At 61.6% G+C, this 18,071-nt stretch overlaps 1 protein-coding gene across 1 annotated transcript; it reads right to left on the minus strand.

Moving 5' to 3' along the window:
* Positions 1 to 668: 668 nt before the first annotated feature.
* On the minus strand, positions 669 to 16,873 carry PIK3R6 (phosphoinositide-3-kinase regulatory subunit 6). Its single transcript, XM_066332433.1, has 18 exons — positions 16,793 to 16,873; positions 14,668 to 14,736; positions 14,041 to 14,172; positions 11,765 to 11,952; positions 10,976 to 11,159; positions 10,190 to 10,328; positions 9,174 to 9,260; positions 7,956 to 8,394; positions 7,426 to 7,510; positions 6,677 to 6,738; positions 6,103 to 6,146; positions 5,581 to 5,690; positions 3,755 to 3,844; positions 2,763 to 2,869; positions 2,306 to 2,397; positions 1,843 to 1,924; positions 1,444 to 1,542; positions 669 to 825 (listed from the first exon to the last, which is right to left on the minus strand). Exons 1-18 carry the CDS (start codon positions 16,871 to 16,873, stop codon positions 669 to 671), a joined length of 2,247 nt encoding a protein of 748 aa, XP_066188530.1.
* Positions 16,874 to 18,071: the final 1,198 nt, after the last annotated feature.

Consider the following 18,071-nt stretch of genomic DNA (forward strand, 5'->3'; position numbering starts at 1 on the left):
CAGCGAGGAAACTGAACCTCATGTTCAGGTGGAACTCCTGGGCATCCGCCCTCCAGCCACGTGCAAACACACAACAACAACCAACTGGCAGTTTCAGCTTGGGTTTGTCTTAATTTCTCTCAGTTGGCATTGAAAGGACTGCACCCTCTGGTCCAAGTCACTCCTGACACGTATACAAATAATTTATCGTCCATCTACATCATTTACAGCTGTACAGAACAAACTCTGGACACGCAGCCCACGCTCCAGCCCAGCTCAAAGCCTTGGGGCTTTCTGAGCATTTTCTTTGTGTGTACAAACCCCACAGTGAGGCCTCGAACAGGCAAAGGAGTGCAGAGCCACTGGCCACAACAGCACCACCTGCCATGGATCTTCCTGAACGGAGGAGCTCCAAACTTCTCCCTGACTTGTGCAAAAGGGGAAAGCTCAGTCCTGCAGCACAGCTGTGCCCCTGGCAGGGCTGTCACACTGTCACCAGCAGGTCAGCCATTGTCACACTGTCACCCTCAGGGCATGGCTGTGCCCTCTGAGCCCGCCCAGCTCTGCTGGGCAGCTCTCCACACCACTGCCGTTTAAAGTCACCGCTGGTGGCCTTTAGTGTGCTTTCTTTTCCCGTGTCCTCTGTGCTGACCCCAGGCCATAACTCACAGCACCTCGTCCCGTTTCCTTCACTGCACCACTCCCGCGAAGGTGTTGATGGGCAGCAGCAGACACTTGGGCAGGTACTTCATGAGCCCCACGTCTTCTGCTTCGTCAGGGCTGAATTTCATGGTCCTGGCCTTCTGCAGGCAGTAGCTGGGCTCGAGGCAGGGAGACACCTCCAGGCTGCAAGAGAACATATTTCCTGCATGTTCACATGTCGTCTCCCAGCAAACCCCAGCTCCCTGCGCTGCCTGCTGGGGGAGGCCTCTCCCACTGCCAGCTGCAGCTGCTTTCATGCTTTCCCCAGCTGGGTTTGACTGCAGAAATGTGCTGCTGTGTGTCAGGGCTGGACACAAACCCAAGGGCCCGAGCCTGGCTCAGTGTGAGTCAGGGATTCAGTTTGTGTCGGCTGGGCCTTGAACCATCAGCGCAGCCCAAATCCCTGCGGCTGCTCCAGGCACATGGACCCCGGCCATTCCACAGGGCTGGGCCCTCTGCCCCACCTGCAGCTGCTGGAGGCCCCCCGGTGAGGGATGCAGTTAGTGCAGGGAGCATCAGCATTGTGATCCAATTCACAGTTCAGGAGTTTCTAAGCTCTGTTTGTCCCTGGAGGTGCCTGGTTTCCTCAATGGCAGCACCTTTTGCGTAAGGGACCATTTTAATTCCTCACACCATCACCCGAAAACACAAATGTGGGGGAGCCCCCGTGTGCCCGGGATGGGGATTTTGTCCTGGAGGAGGATCAGGGCTCCCTGGGAGACAGGAGGCAGACGTGCAGAGCCTGGAGCCCTGCGTTCTCACCCGATCACATCGCTGTAGGTTCTCCTGCTGTCCTTGTCCAGCCGGACTGTGAAGGGTCTCTGCTCCGGGCTCCTGACCTTGATACTCCGTGTTCTGAACCTGTTTGCCACAGCCTGGATGGGGAGAGGAGGGAGAGCCTGCTGAGGGCTCCCTGCCACTGAGGCTGAAGGCGTGGAGCCGATGGAGCTGATGGCAGAACTGCAGGCCCTGCCCTGCACCCAAATGGGGCCAAGATTTATTCCTCCACTGGGGTCCTGTGGTCCCAGAGTAACCCCAGCAGCAGCCCAGGCATTCAGGGGCTGCTGAGACAGCCTTCAGGGTGGCCCCAAAGGCTCCTCCTCCCCGCGGGTTGTCCCCTTTCCCTGCTGCTGTGAGGGATCCTGGCCCTGAGCATCTCACGGGTACTCACTGAGAACGGACCGCCCTGCCAGGTGGTTGATCCTGATGATTTCAGTGATGGTCACACTCAGACAGTCCAGGCCTGTGACAGAAGCTCAGGGTCGGTCTGGGGGCCATGGCCCAACCTCAGCCCAGCCCTCGGGGGCATGCCCCACCTTTAGGGGCACTGACTGTGGACACACAGGGCTCCAGTAGGCTCCACTGTGTGGGGTCATGCTCAGGGTAGGAAGCTCAGAGCCTGTGCTAAGGGCCAGGTGAAAGGCAGGCTGGAGCAGAGGGAAGAGGCTTAAATCCTGTCTGAGCCTCAGACACGTCATTCCTGAGAAACCCCCACCCAGAGCGTGGGGACACCAACATTCCTGTCACTGTTTCCACCCCAGTGCCCAGACAGCAGGCACCGGGGACTGTGGCCACGTTTGCTCCAGGGAGCACCAGAAACCTCAGCAAAGCAGGAGGAACCCACCTGGAGCCTCCTCAGCAGGGATGGCTTTCATCAGCAGCCCCGTGGAGCGCAGGGACAGGGTCAGCATCCTTCTGCCGGTCACTGAGCACAACCTGCGGGCAAGGGCAGGGGTCCTGTCAGTGCCCCTGGCAGGGCTGGGCACGGGTCAGCTTGTGACAAGCACAGGGTGAGCCAACAGGTTCACCACAGCCTCTCTGGGTCCTTGCCTGGAGAGCAGTTCCAGAGGAGAGGGTGGCTCAGTCTCCTTTCAGGAGATCTGTGCTCTGCTGGGTACCTGGGAGAGGAGATTTGGGGTGCAGGGAACCCCACTCACCCTCCTGTAGGTGACAGTGAGGTCGATTGCCGCGGCCATCCAGGGTGCCTTTCCTCTTGGCCGTGCTCAGAGCTCTGCGAGGAGGGAACAGGGAGGGATGGATTCCCCTCATTCCCACAGTCTGTGCTCAGCAGAGAGGGATACCCCATGGCTGAGCCACCGGGGTCACACAGGGGCCTTGCGTCCCTTGTGTCCACCTTGTCCTTCTGTCCCACCTTGTCCCTTCTGTCCCTGCCGTTGGAGCTGAGGCTCTGTGCCAGAGGGACAGACCCACTGCAGGCTCTGTGCCCACCTCAGTGACAGATATCCACTGGACTGGACACCCAGGGTTCACTGATGGAGGGAGCTGGATGGGACTGTGGAACAGTCCAGTCCTCAGGCACTCTGGTTCCATCCCTGGCAACTCGAGGAACTGGATTTGTGACAGGAAATAGCTCTGGCTGTGAAGCCCAGCTTGTCTCCACAAGGAAATCAGGGCTCTGGTCCCACTCCTGAGCACCCAGGGGCCACCAAATGCACAGACTGCAAACCCTGGCAGAGCCCAGGGCCACCAGGGCTCCCCCTGAGCCCCACCTCCTGGGCCCGGGGGGACATGGAGGCCTTGAGAGAGAAGTCTGGCCATAAACAAGGAATATGGCCCGTGGCCTGGAGCTCTGCAGGCTGAGGGGTGGGCTGGGGAGGGCAGGAGCTGTGTCCAGGCTGGGGACACACCTCTGGGGACACGCTCACCTGTGGGGACACACACACCTCTGTGGGACACACACACACCTGTGGGGACACACACACACCTCTGGGGACACACACACCTCTGTGGGGACACACACACACCTGGGGACACACACACCTCTGTGGGGACACACACACACCTGTGGGGACACACACCACCTCTGGGGACACACACACCTCTGTGGGGACACACACACCTGTGGGGACACACACACCTCTGTGGGGACACACACCTCTGTGGGACACACACACTGTGGGGACACACACACCTCTGTGGGGACACACACACCTCTGTGGGGACACACCACACCTCTGTGGGGACACACACACACCTCTGGGGACACACACACCTCTGTGGGGGGACACACACCTGTGGGGACACACACACACCTCTGGGGACACACACACACCTTTGTGGGACGGGCTCTCCTGCACTGGGCCAGCAGCTCCGTGAGGAACACGTCCTCAGCTGGGTCCTGTGCTGGGTCCTGGAACAGGACCTGGAAGAGAGAACAGCCCTGAGGGAACAGCCCTGAGGGAACGTCCCTGAATTTGTCTCCTCTGTCCCCTGCGGTGCCACCCGAGGCCTGTCCCATGGGCAGCTTCTCCAGAACATCCCAGGGGAGCCGGGACCGTTGTCACGGCCCTGGGGGTTCCCATGGGATGGGGGGAACTGCCCTGGCTCCGCTCCTGAGCTCCAGCAGTGAGGCTGACCTTGCCAGAAGCCGCGGGGACCAGGCTGGTCGAGCACGGGCAGTGGTGTGTTGTCCCAAGTGTCCCCTGCCACTGGATGTCCCTGTGCCCTCAGAGATGAGGCAGCCCCCACCCACCTCCCCGGGCCCCGCTGAGACACTGTGGAGCTCCAGGGGACACCGGTTTCTCTCTGATCCCACCTAATCACCAGATCACTCCAGCCCCTGGGGATTATTTTCCTTTCATGGCCTTGTACTGGGCAAGAGGTGAAGAGCAGGTCCTGGAGAGGCTGCCCCAGACACTCCTGGCCCCACAGGCTGCTCCTGGGGGCTTCAGCTCACCCCTGTGGGGTTCAGCTCCCACCTCTGGGGCTTGGCTCACCCCTGTGGGCTTCAGCTCACCCCTGTGGGGTTTGGCTCACCCCGAGGGAGCTCCCTGCAGCCAGGGGGAACAGGAGGGTCCTGAGCCAGGAGGGGAACCAGGGGCAGCCCTGACAGCCTCACAGCCTGGGAACAGGAGAGCAGCTCACGGGGCTCTGGGCCGAAAACCAAACCGTCAGCCAGCTGCTCCCCCACTGCCTCAGCCACCCACGCTCCCAGTGCCGGCTTTCACCTTGGAGGAGAAAGGAGTGGAAGGAAATTTCACCAGAAAATCAAACTGCCCAGCCACTAACAGAGGCCCGGGTGCTTTGAGGACTGACAGGCTGTGAGTTATAGTGAAATAATTCCTGGGGATGCTCCACCAGGACTTCCCAAAGCTCTGTGCAAGCCTCCTGCAGTTTGCTCATGCAGACTGTGCTGCAGGAGGCACCAAGGCGGCTGTGGGCAGATGAAAGGAGCTCTGTGCAGAGCCGAGCTGTGCAGGGGCTGCCAGAGGAGCAGGGAGGGCAGGGTCGGTGCTGCACGCCCCCAATTTAGCCCTTCTTTGCTCCCCTCTCAAAGGCCAAGGCCTGGCTCTGATACCGGTTGGGAGCAGAGCTGGCAGGAAATCAATCAACTGCAGGAACCCTGCAAGGGCCCTGCAGGTACAGCGAGCTTCGGGCCAAGCTGCTCAGCAAAGCCCTTTGCTCCCAGCATCGGAGAGCAGGAGGAGGCACCAGGGAGGGCCCCTGAGCACCCCAACCCAGCAGAGAGGAATTCTGTGACCCCGGGGGGAGCATCGAGGCTCCCTTTGCTGAGCTGAGATCAGGGAATGGCCCTGGCCAGGATCACGGGCTCCAGCTGAGCTCAGCCCCAGGGCTGGGGGATCCAGGGGCATGTGGGGGTGGGCTGGGGGGGATCCAGTGATCCAGGGACAGGCTGGGAGAATCCAGGGATGGGCTGGGGGCATCCAGGGGATCCAGGGTGGGAATGGGGATCCAGGGGAATCCAGGGGGAAATGGGGACCCAGGGAGAGGCTGGGGAATCCAGGGACAGGCTGGGGGAATCCAGGGGATCCAGGCTCGGATCTGCAGGAAGCCCCCGGAGCCCACTGGCTGTGCCCAGCTCTGCCTGGCCCCTGTGGGTCACTGGAGGCCCGGGGCTGTGCCAGCTGTGCCACCCACCTTGACCGAGTGCAGCTGGAAGCCGACGGGCTGGGTGCCCATGCGGGCGTAGTAGGCGATGACGTCTGTGAGGAACAGGTCGGTCACCAGGGCCCGGCTGGGTGACGCGGCTGGGGACAAAGCCAAGCCTGGGTCAGCCCTTCCCAAAACCTGCCACGGAGCCTGTGCCAACCTGGCTGGGCGCAGGGTGAGGGGTGGGCTGTGCTCTGGCCTCTCACAGGGCGGTGGGAGCCTGTCCCCCTGACTTTTCAGCCTTCTGATGTTTTTCATTCTTGGACTGGAGCTTTCTCACACACATGACATAAATAAGGAGTGATATTTTGGAAATACACATTCCTTCCTGGGGGAAGGACAAATTGATGGGCTTCTGAGTTGGCCACTGGGGTCAGAGAGGTGTTCCTCTCGTCCCCCCAATCCCTGAACAAATTCCAAACCCTATAAAAAACCCCCAAATCCTAATAAACTTCCTCTTTCTCTCTCACTTCTCAACCTGCGGGTGAGTGTGGCTCTTTCGTGTCCTACAGTGCAGGAGCCCTTTCTGCGTGGGCTGCCAGTGGTGGCTCAAACTGCAGGAAATGAGAGCTGGGGGACTTCAGCAACAGGTTTCTTTCTTGAAATCTGCCATTTCCTGTCCCCTTGGTCAAAAAAGAAACCAAAAACCCCATCACAGCAAATGGCTTTTGTGGGCTGGGGCAGCGCCAGACACGGGCAACTCCTGGCAGAGCCTGGGGTGCGTTGTAGGGGAAAATATGGGGATGGAGAGCCCTGGGGAGGGTTGTAGGGGAAAATCTGGGGATGGAGAGCCCTGGGGAGGGTTTGTAGGGGGAAAATCTGGGGATGGAGAGCCCTGGGGAGGGTTTGTAGGGGAAATCTGGGGATGGAGAGCCCTGGGGAGGGTGTTGTCGGGGAAAATCTGGGGAGGAGAGCCCTGGGAGGGTTTGTAGGGGACAATCGGTCTGGGGATGGAGAGCCCTGCAGGGCACAGATCCCTCCCGGGGTGGCTGCAGCGTTTTTGGGAAATGGGAAGAGGTTTTCCCCGTACCATGGTGGCCAGCTTGGGGATGATGTGACACAGGGTGTTGATGTTGCTCCGTACCAGGGGTCAGCCCTGCCCAGGTACCCGGCCACCTCACACAGCTCCTCGGGGCCAGCCTGCTCCTGCGGGGCAAACACAGCTCACAGTCACTGCTTCAGTTTGCTTTTCCCGGCCTTGGGTCGAGCAAAACGTGAAGGGAAGTCCTGGAGAACCCCTCTGAGCCACTCCCAGCCTAAATCCAGCTCTGTGGGGCCCGGCTGACACTTCTGGGAAGCTTCCTGCAGCTGAGGAGGAACAGGGGCTCACACACATCAGACCTGGGACATTCTCCATCCCAGCTCCATCTCAGCTCCATCCATCCCAGAGACTGGCAAACTCCTTTAGCAGTGCGTGCTCAAGCACAAAACTCCCGTGAGGACCGAAAAGCGGGAACGCTGATTTTTTAACAGCCCAATGTTGGTCGCAGCCAGCTCTGGGCCAGCTTAAACTATCCTAAATGCAATTGTTTATTTGCCTGTGCCTCGCGGCTGCCTGAGGGGAAGGGATGCTCCTGCCACAAACCACAAGTAAGGACTCACAGCCTAAAGCCGGGCCAAGGAGGCAAAGCCCGCAAAGAGCAGCAGCCGCTGCCCCTCGGCCCCGGGGAGGTGGGAAAGGCAGCGGCCCCCGGCTAAACCTCTCGGATCCTGCTGCAGCTGAGCCTGGAGCACACTGGACTCCAGACCGAGCCCAGCAGCTCCGTGTCTGCCTCCCTGCTGCGGGAGCAGGGCAGGGATGGGCGGGATCCGGACTCCCCCAAGGGCGCTCACCGAGGGCTGTCCCGGCAGCACGGGGATGTGGTAGAACTGCAGGTCCAGCCTGGCCGTCAGGAACACCCGCCGGGCCTCCCGTTTCCTGCAATGACAAAGGACACGTCCCCAGGGGCAGCGCCGGGACCCGCGGCCGCTCCGCCCTCGCCGCCTCCTTTCCCTGGACGTGCCCCGGGCTCCCGAATCGAGCAATGGGGAGCCTCAGAGAGGTTTTCGGCAGGGTCTGGTGTCCCTGTGCAGCCACAGCTCCGCTCCCCGGGCTGCCCACGCTGTCACCCCCTGGGGACAGCCAGCCGGGAAACAGCTTCCCCGCAGAGTTTTTCCCTTTGGCACGGGGAAAACACCCCGCGCGATGGCTGTTCATCGAAGGGAGCCCACGGACAGAGGGCAGGACTCTGTGCGTGTCACCCGGGCCGGGGGAGCAGCCGGGGACAGCCGGGGGTGTCCGGGAGCCGAACGGGGAAGGCTGAGCCCAGCCCGCCCGGAGCCCCGAGGGCAAAGCTGTGCCGCTGTCCCCGGAGGCCGCGTACCTGAGGGAGTGGAAGGCTTGTGCCAGGCGGCCCAGGACGCGATCGTCCCCCAGCAGCACCACGCGGGCGGTGTGCAGCCTCTGCAGCGGGCCCGGCGGCTCCGGGGCCGCTCCCGACGCCCTGGGCGCCTTCCCGGGCCCTTCCCGCGGGGGACAGCCTGCAGCAAGGCCACGCCGTCCAGCGGGGACGGCTCTTTTCTTGATGCCGCCCTTCCTGTGGAGCCGGGAGCGCTCGGGGTCAGCGGCGCAGGGCTCGCCTGCGCAGGGCAGGTCCCGCTCGATGCCGCTGTCGGTGGACAGCACGGAGAAGCGGCTCTGGCCGCAGCAGTCACAGTCCCCGAGGATGTCCTGCACCTCGGCGGCGCCGTCCGGCTCCTGCCCCAGGCTCTCGGGCTCGCAGCTCTGCGACAGCGGGCGCAGGAACAGCGCCAGCTCCTTCCCTGCGGGCACGGAGCGGCCTGAGCAGGGCTCAGCCCCGGCTCCCCTCCTCCCGGGGAAAGGGCAGAGCTGAGGCCTCTGCCAGCGGCTCCCAGGGCACTCAGCTGGCGCTTCGAGTTTTCAGCCTCCTGACGTTTTTACATTCTGGTACTGGAGTTCTCGCTCTTGTAACAAACCTGATCTTTTGTAAATAACACGTTCCTTCCAGGGGCAAGGACAAATTGATAAACTTCTGGGTTGACCAGTGGGGTCAGAAAGGTGTTAACCTCGTCCCCCAATCCCTGATCAAATTCCAAAGACTATATAAGCCAGAATTTCAAATAAAGCTGTTTCTTTTTCTCGCTTCTCACCTTGACAAGGGAGTGTCCTTTTGGTGTCCTCTAGTGACAGGTCAGTCCCTCCGCCCCATTCCCCACGGACGAGAGCCCAGAGCTCTGGGATTGCCGCTCCAGTCCCAGAATCCCAAAACTGCTCGGGGTTAGAACGGACCCCGGGAGATGACCCGGTGCCATCCCCTGCCGTGGGGCTGCTCAGGGCTTCCATCCAGCCCTTGGGGCTCCGGGGCCACCCACCGCCAAGTCTGGGGCACATCCTGCTGCAGCCCCAGCTCCTCCTTCACCCCAACCCCCCCGAGCTGCCCCCGCGGAGGAGAGCAGTCAGCACAAATCCCCACCGGCCTGGCCTGGGGACAACGGCTCCCAAATTCCCTGCCCCAGGGTCGGGGCTAAGTGATCCATTCGGGTCAGGACCCGCCCAGCTCCCGCAGCCCCGCGGCACTCACAGAGCTGCTCATCCTCCGTCCACAGGTGGAAGCTGATGTTGGGGTTGGGCAGAGGGGTGCCCTGCAGCCCTTCCCGGGCCGCATTCCCTGGGGAAAGGAGGATCCTTGGAGCTCCTGGGAGCATTTCCCCACACAGGGGCACGGACCCCCAGTGCTGGCACAGCTGAGGCAGCCCTGGGGCTCCCCCACCCCACAGCTCCTGGCCAGATGTGAGGCTGGGAGGCCTCTGCCCCTCCAGACCGAGCCATCACCGGGTGTCCACGCCACTGGTGGGAGGGAGGAATGGAAACGGGGAAACTGAGGCACGGCCAGGAGTGAAGGACCTCGCTTTGCAGCCAGCAGAGGGATTGCAGAGTAAATAAACGTTCCTCTAGCCCTGGGCCCGCAATGCTCGTGGGGATCTGAACCCTCTGATCTCCCCGGCAGCGGCTCTTTAACCCCGGAGAGCTCCGTGACAATGGCGGGACAACTGACCACTCACCGCCCCAAGGGTGACGGTCCCATGCCCCTCCCGGCACCACGGGCTGCACCTCCCCAGATCCTTCCCTGGGACACTCCAACCTTCTGGCGAGGGGGTTGGGGCACAGGGAGTAGCCAGGGGAGGAACCATGACCCCACTTCCCCTGGCTACTCCAGATCTGTGTGGGCACAAGTGAAGGACTGGGATTTTGTTACAGATTGTGCAGCTCCAGCGGCACCGGGCTGGGACAGAGCCTGGCAGGGACGGCAGGAGGGTGGCAGGAGGTGGCAGGAGGCGGCAGGGAGTGGCGGTGCCACCATTCAGCACAGCAGAGAATATCTGGGCACGAAAGGACCTTAAAGCCTCCCCAGTGCCAGGCTGAACCAGCAGCAGGAATTCCCCACTGTCCCTTTGCTCCGTGACAAATCTGCCCGCCAGCTCTCCCTACTGCCGGCGGGGTCACCGCGGGCTGCTCCTGCTGCTGCAGGGGATGGCAGGGGACAGCGCGGGGACAGCAGGGCTCCCTGTGGGCTGGCGGTGCCCTCCTGGGGCTCACCTGCGGGCACGGAGCCCAGGAGGCCGCGGTAGATGCTCTCCAGCCGCGCCGTGAGCTGGCCCCGCTCCGAGCCCGCCGCGCCCTCCAGGGCCGCCACCACCTGCTGGAAGCAGCGCTCCACGTCCCGCGGGGACAGCGCCTGTGGGGACAGCGGCTGTGAGCACCTCCAAACCGCGAACGGGCCACGGGCAGGGCAGAGGGCGGGGCAGAAAGAGCAAACGAGCCCTGCAAAAATTGCTTCCACGGAGCACGAAGACGTGCTTTTGTCCCCGCGAGAGATGCTGGCTGCCTAAAGCTCCTTGTGCCTCTGATGGGCACCGTGTCCCTAGGGCCGTCCTCAGCAGGGCTGGCACTCGGGGTGACCCTTGGGGATGGGCACAGCAGGCACACAGAGGTGTCCCGGGAGAGGAAATCACCCAGAGCCTCTGCAAAGTTTCTGAGCCAGGAGTTTGTGGCCCCACAGCTCCTTCCAGGCGGTTCTGGAGAAAACGGCTGGAAGCCTTCCCCTGAGAGGTTCCTGCAGCACCCAGGGGCTCTCAGGAGATAACAGAGGCTCTGTTTCAGCTCTGCTGGGCTAAAGCGACACTCGAGACTCAAGGTCCCAAACTCTGGCCCTGCTGTAGCACTGAAGGGGGTTTGAGCCCAACCCCAGCCCAGCCCTGGGGCTGGAGACCAGCACTGAGGACCCGGGGGCTGTTTCTCCACTTCCCAAACCACCTTTTGCTTCTCCAGGCGTCCAGCCAGAGCAGGAGCGCTGGGAAAGCCCCGGAGCAGCTGCTGCAGTACCTGGAGTCGGGCCCTGAGGCTGTGGATGTCGCAGGAGTCACCCAGGGCCGCCTGCAGGGCGTGGGTGACCACGCAGCTCATGCAGCCGCCGGGGCTCTGGGCCAGCCGGGCCGCCTCGGTGTCACTGAGCAGAGCCTGGCAGATGGCCTCGGGCAGCAGCTCCGGGTCAGCAAAGATGAAAATCCTGGGGGGAAAAGATACAGATTCACCTCACCCACATCAGGGCTGGCAGGAGCGGCTCACATCTCGCTTTTTCCATCGTTGCTGTTGATATTCCCCTTCCCCATCCCGTCTCCCCCCCCAGGGGCAGCTCCCTGTCACCTTGATTTTTCAGCCTTCTGACTGTTTCTTGTTCCTACTGCAGTTTATCACATTTGTAACATAAACAAAGCATATTGGTTTTGTATTCCTCTCTGGGATGGACTTCTGGCTTGACCAGTGGGGTCAAAGGGCAGTTAACCTCGTTCCCCAGCCACTGGTCAAACCCTGAGCCCCAAAAATAAAGTCCTTCTTTTCTCATCTCACATCCTGCTGGGTGAGTGTGGTTCCTTTCGTGTCCTCTAGTGACAGCTCCTTCCCTCCCAAAATAATTTTGGGCTCAGGAGGAATGTGCCCTCGCAGTGCAGAGTTCAGGGAGGTGCTGGCTGTCACCCAGCCGTGTCCCCGCCGTGGTTCAGGCCCGTGCTGTCTGCTCCAGCCAGGACTAATGGTGGGTGTTGGCAGAGGCCAGCTTTCCCCAAGAGAGCAGGAAAGGAAAGCAGCACGCCGCTCCCCAGGGGCAGCACTCACCTCTCCTGGTAGGGGAAGGGGGCGCTGGGCAGGCTGTGCTCGGAAATCACCGTCCTGTGGTACAGCGTTCCTGGGAAGGGCACAAACACCCGCAGTGAGGGCTGCAGAACAACCAGGGCTGCAGGAATAACCAGGGCTGCTCCCAGCACCGGAGGCTCAGGTGGCTCTGCCAAGTCGGGGAACACCCACTGAGATGAGGTTAAACAGCCAAGAATCGGGCCAGAGCTAAAAACAGCCAAGAACAAAAGCCAGGCTCCAGAAAAAGAACCCCCCTTCTATTCTGGGACGATTTCCTGTGTTTCCCTTCCTTTGTTTAGGGAATTTGAGCTTGGGAGCGGAGCTGCAGGCAGCAGGAGGAGCTCTGTCCCCAGGGCCACGTGGGGACAGTGTTTGGGGGCAGCTGAGGAGCACCAGGGGTCTCCGGGTCAGGAGAGAGGCGCTTTCCCTGCCCCTGCCCAGGCTGAGGATCCATCCCCTGCCCAGGCTGAGGATCCATCCCCTGCCCAGGCTGAGGCTCCATCCCCAGCCCAGGCTGAGGCTCCATCCCCTGCCCAGGGTGACGCTCCATCCCCTGCCCAGGGTGACGCTCCATCCCCTGCCCCCGGACAATCCTCCTGGGAATCCTGCCCTGCTGGACATCCCCTCCCTGCACACTGAGCCATTCCTGTACCAAAACCCAGGGGAGATAAAAGGTGCCCCTTGGAGGGCTGGGAGAGTCCTCGGGTGCCGGGGGTGGGCTGAGACTCCCCCAGAACGGCCCAAAATCCCTCACCAGGTTTCTCGTGTTTCGCCTCCCCCTCACCGGGTGTCTGCACCTTGCTCTGCCCTAAAGGGTTGCTTGAAAGGCTCAATTAAGAAATTAAGAAAGCTTTAACGAGAAGGGCTTAGATGAGAACAGAGGAAAAGAACACAGAGAACAAAGGAAACCACGTTCTTGGGCTCACTTCTACACTGGGCTGTCCCCACAGTCCCACTGACACCTCAGTGCCCACGGGGCTGCTTCAGAGATGATTTTCTGCAGCCACTCCTCGAGTGTTGGAACCCTGGGCACTGAGAACTGCAGACCTTCTGTGCTGACAGGCACTGACCCCCGGGCAAACACTGCATTTGACCTGAGGCCGTAGAAAAGGCTCCCAAAATCGAGTGACAGCACTGGGATTGTGGTGTGGGGGTTTGAATAGAAGTGTGTGATGTCACAGGGTGGAAAAGTTAAAGGGTTTAGAATATCGTAATATTCATATAAAGGCAATATGGAGGGTTTAGGGCAGAGGCTGAGTGCTTTGCACCTTCTTCATGGGTTGAGGTGCTATTTTGGGTAGAAAAGTCCACATTGAGGGCCACGAGTTATTGGGTTAAAAGTAAAAATAATTCAGGTGTCATTTCATAATTGGATAATTTGTGCTTAAAAGGCCTTGGAAAGAGTTAGAGACAGAGCCACTTTCTACTTTATCAGCTGGAACTCAGCGCTTGTGAGACTGTGACATAGACAAGAATTAATAAACACCTGAGCCCGAACATGGACTACATCTGAGCATTTAATCCTGGCTCTAACAGAAGAAAAGATAAGAAATGCCCAGTGCCAGGCTGGGATGGGCAGGGGCACCCCCTTACCTGGGGCTCTTCTCACCCCTTACCTGGGCACTCCTGACCCCTTACCTGGGCACTCCTGACCCCTTACCTGGGGCTCCTGACCCTTACCTGGGCTCCACCCCTTACCTGGGGCATCCTGACCCTTACCTGGGGCTCTCCTGACCCCTTACCTGGGGCTCTCCTGACCCCTTACCTGGGGCTCTCCCAGCCCCTTACCTGGGGCTCTCCTGACCCCTTACCTGGGGCTCTCCTCACCCCTTACCTGGGGCTCCTGACCCCTTACCTGGGGCTCTCCTGGCCCCTTACCTGGGGCTCTCCCAGCCCCTTACCTGGGGCTCTCCTCACCCCTTACCTGGGGCTCCTCACCCTTACCTGGGGCACTCCTGACCCCTTACCTGGGGCTCTCCTGACCCCTTACCTGGGGCTCTCCTGACCCCTTACCTGGGGCTCTCCCAGCCCCTTACCGGGGCTCTCCTGACCCCTTACCTGGGGCTCCTGACCCCTTACCTGGGGCTCTCCCAGCCCCTTACCTGGGCTCTCCTGACCCCTTACCTGGGGCTCCTGACCCCTTACCTGGGGCACTCCTGACCCCTTACCTGCGGCTCTCCTGACCCCTTACTGGGGCTCTCCTGGCCCCTTACTGGGGCACTCCTGACCCCTTACCTGGGGCTCTCCTCACCCCTTACCTGGGGCTCTCCTCTCCACCTGCAGCCTGCTGCGTAGTCCAGCCCGATGGTGCAGAAGGGCTTGGGCAGGGTCAGCAGCCTCTTGCAGAAGTCATAAACCCTGGCACAGAGATCGTCAGGGATGCAGGGAGCCTGCAGGGGGACAGGGAGGGGACAGGCAGTGAGCCTAAACCTCCTCCAACACAGCCCCGGGGCTGGGAGGGCACCGAATTCCTCTGCACCAAATTCACCACGGATTTAAAATACAAAACATGTATTTAAATGCTTTAAATTCATCACGGAGGATTTAAATACAAAACATGGAGCAGAATTAGACCCAGTGGTGGTTTGGGTACCCATGGAGCTTGGGGACACTTTTTTTTTGGTTTTTTTTGCCAGGTTGTGGTTTCCTGCAGCACCCACACTGAAAGCCCTAGGCAAAAGGATCTGGGGCTCTGGGTGTCCCAGGCACATGGGAAATACACAACTGAGCCACCCGGGGCCGGCTCAGGGTGGTGCTGAGAGGGCTGTTTCCTGGTAGTGAGGGGCTTCAGGTGGCCTCTCCTGTGGCCCCTGATGTCCCTGACCCCCTGAGGTCGCTGGATGCTGCCCCGGGAGGACCCAGGGCAGGTGTGAGGCACAGCTCACCTGTATCAGGGTGTACATCAGCGTGTGCAGCAGGGGGATGAGTAGTGCCGGAGGTCCCCTCGCTTCTGCCTGCGGGAGCAGAGGGCACGGAAGGTCACTCAGGTCCTGGCAGGAGCAGCCCCGAGCCCCCAGGGTGTGCCAGGTTCTGTCCCTGAGCACAGGGATCACCTGGTAAGGGTCGCGTTTGGGATCCCTCCGCAGGCTTTTAGGGTGGGCAGGATGGCCCCGGGGAGGGGCACAGGAGGGTGAGCACAGGCTTCTGAGGGAGCTCCTTTCCACTCCTGTGGGAACACAAACCCCCGGGGAACGCCTGTCCCGGGTTGGGTGGGGTGGGAGCAGAGGGAACAGGGAGCCCCTCGGGAATCCAGGGGATGCTGCAGCCCCTCCTGCACTCTGCTCTGCCTCTACAACAGCCTCAGCACGGGGAATGCCCCTGGATAAACCTGGGAGAGACATTCCCACCGCAGAGAGAAACCTGGCCCCTCTCCTGGGGGCTGATGGATCCCAGTCTAACCGAGCTGCTGGCAGCAGAGCCTGAGAAAACATCAATAAAAGGAAAGGCAGGAACCGCCGAGAGGATATCGGCCCTGCAGGAACTGGCCGTGAAATTGCTAAATGATCATCCCTGCTTGGTGCTGATGGCTCAGAGCTGCTGAGGAGGGCAAAAATAACCCACAGAGGCCCTAGTGACCGGAGAGCTTCAGGGAGATGAAGGGGATTAGGGAGCAGGAGGGCGAACACCCCTCCCGGGCGAGGGAAGAGAGGAGTGACAGAGTGGTGACAGCAGGAGGGGAGCACTGGCCTGGCGTCTGCACAGGAAAACAGCCCCCAAATGCCCAGGGAGAATCCCTGAACCCACAGCAGAGGCTGGCGTGGCTGCTCCTGCCTGGGTTTGTGAAACCGCTGGCTAAAATCCCGTCCAAGGCACTGATGGAAACTGGACTGCCACAACACGAGGGAGAGCCTGCAAATCACCCCGGAGCTGCTGCGGCCTGTGCTGGGTGTGTGGGGACTGGGATCAGTGCTGGCTGTGTGGGATTGGGATTGGGATTGGGATTGGGATCAGTGCTGGGTGTGTGGGATTGGGATCAGTGCTGGGTGTGTGGATTGGGATCAGTGCTGGGTGTATGGGATTAGGATCAATGCTGGGTGTATGGGATTGGGATTGGGATCAGTGCTGCCTGTGTGCACAGGGACCTGGGCTGGGCTTGCATAGCCTGGGGGGGACATGGGGGAGTCCTGGGGAGGTGACAGGCTCGGCAGGGACACGGGGGGGTCCTTGGGGAGGTGACAGGCTCGGCAGGGACACGGGGGAAGTGACAGGCTCGCCAGGGCTGCTCCAGGCTCCTGGGTCAAAGGAGAAATAGCAAAGATGCAGAGAAAATGGTCCAGAGGGGTTTCTGGACAGGGGACAAGGGTGGGGGCTCAGCTCCGGGATGAGAGGAGCAGGAGGGAACGAGGGCTCGGGGTAAACTGAGGCAGGCTCAGGAGAAAGCAAAGGCGCTGCCGGCACATCCCCAGCCCACGGGCAGGCCACAGCAGGATGCAGAGGCTGCTGAGGGCTGGGGCCAGACCCGAAGGTGATGGTGAAGGAAACCAAACCCGCCACAGGTCTCCACCGATGGCTCCAGGGCAGGGCACGGGGTTGGGTGGGGTGGAAAGATGTGGGGGAGGAATTTCCGCCCTACTGAGGCCACAGAGGATGGGGGGGGGGGGTTTGGGGTGGCTGAGAGGGTTCAGCAGTGTGAGGGCTGGGCTGGTGTGCAGGGAGCAGCCTGGGGGCTCCTGTGGGCTCACTGTCCCTTTGGGAACAAAGGGAGATGGACCAGACCTGGTGTCCCGCAGGGCACCAGCCCCAGTGCCCAGCCAGGCCCCAAAACCCTAAAAAACCCTAAAAGACCTGCTTGGGGTGGAATTGAGTTCATCCCTCTGCTTCACCAGCTCCCGGCATAGAGGGGCCAGCCCTGCACCCAGGGCGCGTCTCTGAGCTGGCACTGCCCTCCCTGAGGTGGCACTGCCCCGAGGTGACAGCCCTCTCTCTGGCTGGCACTGCCCGAGGTGACAGCCCTCTCTCTGAGCTGGCACTGCCCTGAGGTGACAGTCCCCTCTCTCAGGTGGCACTCACCCTTTCCAGCTCCTTGACCAGGATCCTGACCAGGACACAGCTGGTGCTGGGGTTTTGCTGGATTTCTTGTGCAGGGTCCATCGCAGCATCCCTGAGCAGGGAGAGCCGGAGTAGGGCAGGTCACCAGGGCCGGGAGCCGGGGAGGTTTCACAGGGGAATCGGGGACCTGAGCACCGCTTCCATAATCCCCGGAGCTAAAGCAGCCTCCTCTGCCCTCTGCCTGCACCTGACCCTCTGCAGGGCCTGCTCTGGCTCTGCATACAGCGCTGGTGTGGGCGATCAAATTCCGGGAAACCAGACAGAAAAACCATGGGAGTGGCTCCTCTGGATTCCCGGGCTGGGGCTGGAGGAAAGCAGGATGTGAACTTTGTTTCCTGTGGCTGTGTTGGTGCCCAGCTGCTTTCCCCACCTGCCCCACGGGGTTTGGGGCGCTGCTGCTCCCGGCGCTGCTCCTGGCTGCCAACAGCTCCCCCTCGGAGCAGGGACCGCCAAACCTCCCAGCCCTGAGGGTGCCACGGCTCGTTCCAGGGAAAATCAAACTTAATTAACACCCTGCGAGCTCCCAGTAAAAGCGGTTGTTCAGAATTGACAGAGGGTGACAGAGGCTGCTGGGGCTGTGCAGGGGTGACAGAAGGGTGACACAAGCAGGGTGACTGACAGAAGCAGGGTGACAGCAGCTGCTGGGGCACGAATGCAGCTGCTTTAGGATTTGGCACCCGAGGGTCAGGAAGAGCGGGTGAGTGAAGCCACCGTGTCCCCAGCTGGCCCCGCGAGGGGCCTGGGGCTGCTGGGGCCCGCTCACCTCGGTCGCTCTGGCAGGAGGGGTGGTGCCCGTCCAGCTCCGCAGCAGCGCCCGCACCCTCCGCAGGATGTCCGACTCCACCTCTGCAAGGGACCGCGGGACGTGAGCCGGGCCAGCCCACCGAGGGGACACGGGCCAGCCCCGGGAGGGGACACGGGGACAGAACCCCTCCCCAGAGCCCGCGATGGGAAGCACAGAGGGGTTCCATCCCACCCGAGGGGGGCTCGGCATCACCCACCGGAGCTCTCCATGGCCGGGCCGAGGCTGCAGCTGCACAGAACTCCTCACTGCGCTGGGCAATGGCCCCGGCTCCGGGATGGCGCCTGCAGACACGGGACACACTTGGCTCAGCTGGGGGGGACAGCAGTCAGGCACGGACCTCGGCAGGGCACAAAGTCACCGGGAACCCCCGTGGGAGCCCCGGGGGGCAGGGGCACAGGGGGGCAGCACAGGCTGTGGGTGGGGCAGAAGCCCTGA

Source organism: Sylvia atricapilla, chromosome 18 (assembly GCF_009819655.1).
Source record: "Sylvia atricapilla isolate bSylAtr1 chromosome 18, bSylAtr1.pri, whole genome shotgun sequence".
Taxonomy (NCBI): Eukaryota; Metazoa; Chordata; class Aves; order Passeriformes; family Sylviidae; genus Sylvia; species Sylvia atricapilla.

Excerpts from the sequence above, each read along its gene's own strand:
- PIK3R6 (XM_066332433.1), bottom strand. The coding sequence starts at position 16,873 with ATGGACCCTGCACAAGAAATCCAGCAAAACCCCAGCACCAGCTGTGTC. Across the intron at positions 9,261-10,189 it reads CCTGGGCTCCGTGCCCGCAG|GGAATGCGGCCCGGGAAGGG; the intron begins GTGAGCCCCAGG and ends TCCTTTCCCCAG. Across the intron at positions 1,925-2,305 it reads CCCTGCTGAGGAGGCTCCAG|GCCTGGACTGTCTGAGTGTG; the intron begins GTGGGTTCCTCC and ends CTTCTGTCACAG.